The 1,573-nt window shown below is 39.0% G+C and overlaps 1 protein-coding gene across 1 annotated transcript; it reads right to left on the bottom strand.

The window, feature by feature from the left end:
- Positions 1 to 438: 438 nt before the first annotated feature.
- On the bottom strand, positions 439 to 1,428 carry LOC102197952 (GTPase IMAP family member 5-like; the record flags this gene model as incomplete). Its single annotated transcript, XM_005755787.1, has 3 exons — positions 1,392 to 1,428; positions 596 to 1,234; positions 439 to 501 (listed from the first exon to the last, which is right to left on the bottom strand). Coding segments are annotated over exons 1-3 (703 nt in total), but the record flags the coding sequence as incomplete, so codon positions are not given.
- Positions 1,429 to 1,573: the final 145 nt, after the last annotated feature.

The following is a 1,573-nucleotide window of genomic DNA, read 5'->3' as shown; positions in this document are numbered from 1 at the left end:
GCCAGGTCTCCCTTGAAAAAGAGGTTTTTAATCTCAATGGGATCTTCCTGGTTAAATAAAGGTTAATAAATAAATAAATAAAATGCTCAGAGAACCTTTAGTATTATTCATCGATTGATTAATGACTTAAAGATTAAAATCCAAACACCAACACAGTTCGTCATTGTGTGTGAATGTGTTAAACATTTAAGGTTTTTGCACAACTGTTTGTTTAATGTCAAAGTTAGAATTATTAAGTTAAGTTTAAACAACCTCAGCTCACCGAAGTTCTGCACAAGCCTACTAATATATATTATTCATCCATTTTCTTCTTCTTATCCTTTTCAGCCGCTCAGGGGCACTGGAGCCTATCCTAGCATAATTAAAACTGTTGGATGTTCAGACCAAAAAAGGACAAAAGAATGATAACAGGATGAGCCCTGACATCATTTTACTTACTGTTGGTCAAAGGTGTTTTTCCAGACACTTGAGGAGTGATTAGTTTTGATTTATTGGGCAATCCTGTGAAAATAAGAAATTGTTATGCTGATTATTGAATCATAGATGTTGTATATTCTGTGTATTTCATCTTTGTCAGAAGAGTTTCTCATCTTACCTGCAGCTTTAACAGCATCAATGATTGGAGTCTTCGTCTCCTTTTTGGGGGGGGGTTGTTGATCTTCTGATAAATCCTGTTCTGTGTCCTCAAAAGCTTCATAGCTGACATGCTCTCCATTGTTGTCCTTTGTAATTTCCCCCAAATGTGTTAACAGCTCTGGAAGTTCAACGTTGCTCCTCTTCAAGTATCTGCATTTACATTTTTTTATCATTTCATTTAATGCTGGACTTTTCATGAAGTCTTCAACAGAACCTGAGCTCTCCTCTCTGGGTGCTGAGGTCAGTATCAGTGAATGATCAAATGATTGATCACTGTAACCTTGAAGGACTCTGCAGAGTCTCCGTTTGTGTTCTTCTGTAAATTTTTCAGGCTGTACAAGCAGCAGGAACACATGAGGTCCAGGAGAAGAGTGTTTTGCACAGTCTTTTATAAACTCTGTCAGATCATGGCGGGAGGTTTTGAGAGGAGGCAGGTAGGGGGTGTTGATGACAGCAATTTTTTTGCCCTCTACTGTACCACTAAATCTCACACACGCTTTAGTTTTACTGGTGAACACAGTCTCTCCCAGTAAGAGATTTCCCACTTTATTTTTCTCAGTCCGGCTGCTCCCCAGCAGAACAACCCTCAGCTCAGACACTGCGGGAAACACAAATGCAGAAAAGGTAGCTAAACACAGACATGCAGCATACTGAAGAGTGATTCCCTTTGTTTCAGTGAGGTTTAAATCCAGAGGTTTTAGTTCTAAATTCAGATATATTTTAACTTCTCACTAACACAGTTCAGTGTAACTCACTCTTTTTTGGCAGTACTTCAAGGCTGCTTCCTGTCTGGGGAGGCTGATGTTCTGTGATGTAAAGAGAAAGAAAGATAGATAGAAGGGAAAAGACAATGGATGGACTGAAATCTCCAGAAGTTGATTCTGTTCATCTGGACGTAGCGTTTTGTGGGAGAAACATTTCATCATCATCCAGGTGA

Source organism: Pundamilia nyererei, unplaced genomic scaffold (genome assembly GCF_000239375.1).
Source record: "Pundamilia nyererei isolate P.nyererei 1_Seehausen unplaced genomic scaffold, PunNye1.0 scaffold03234, whole genome shotgun sequence".
Lineage (NCBI taxonomy): Eukaryota > Metazoa > Chordata > Actinopteri > Cichliformes > Cichlidae > Pundamilia > Pundamilia nyererei.
This window is presented reverse-complemented; position numbering and strand designations above follow the sequence as displayed.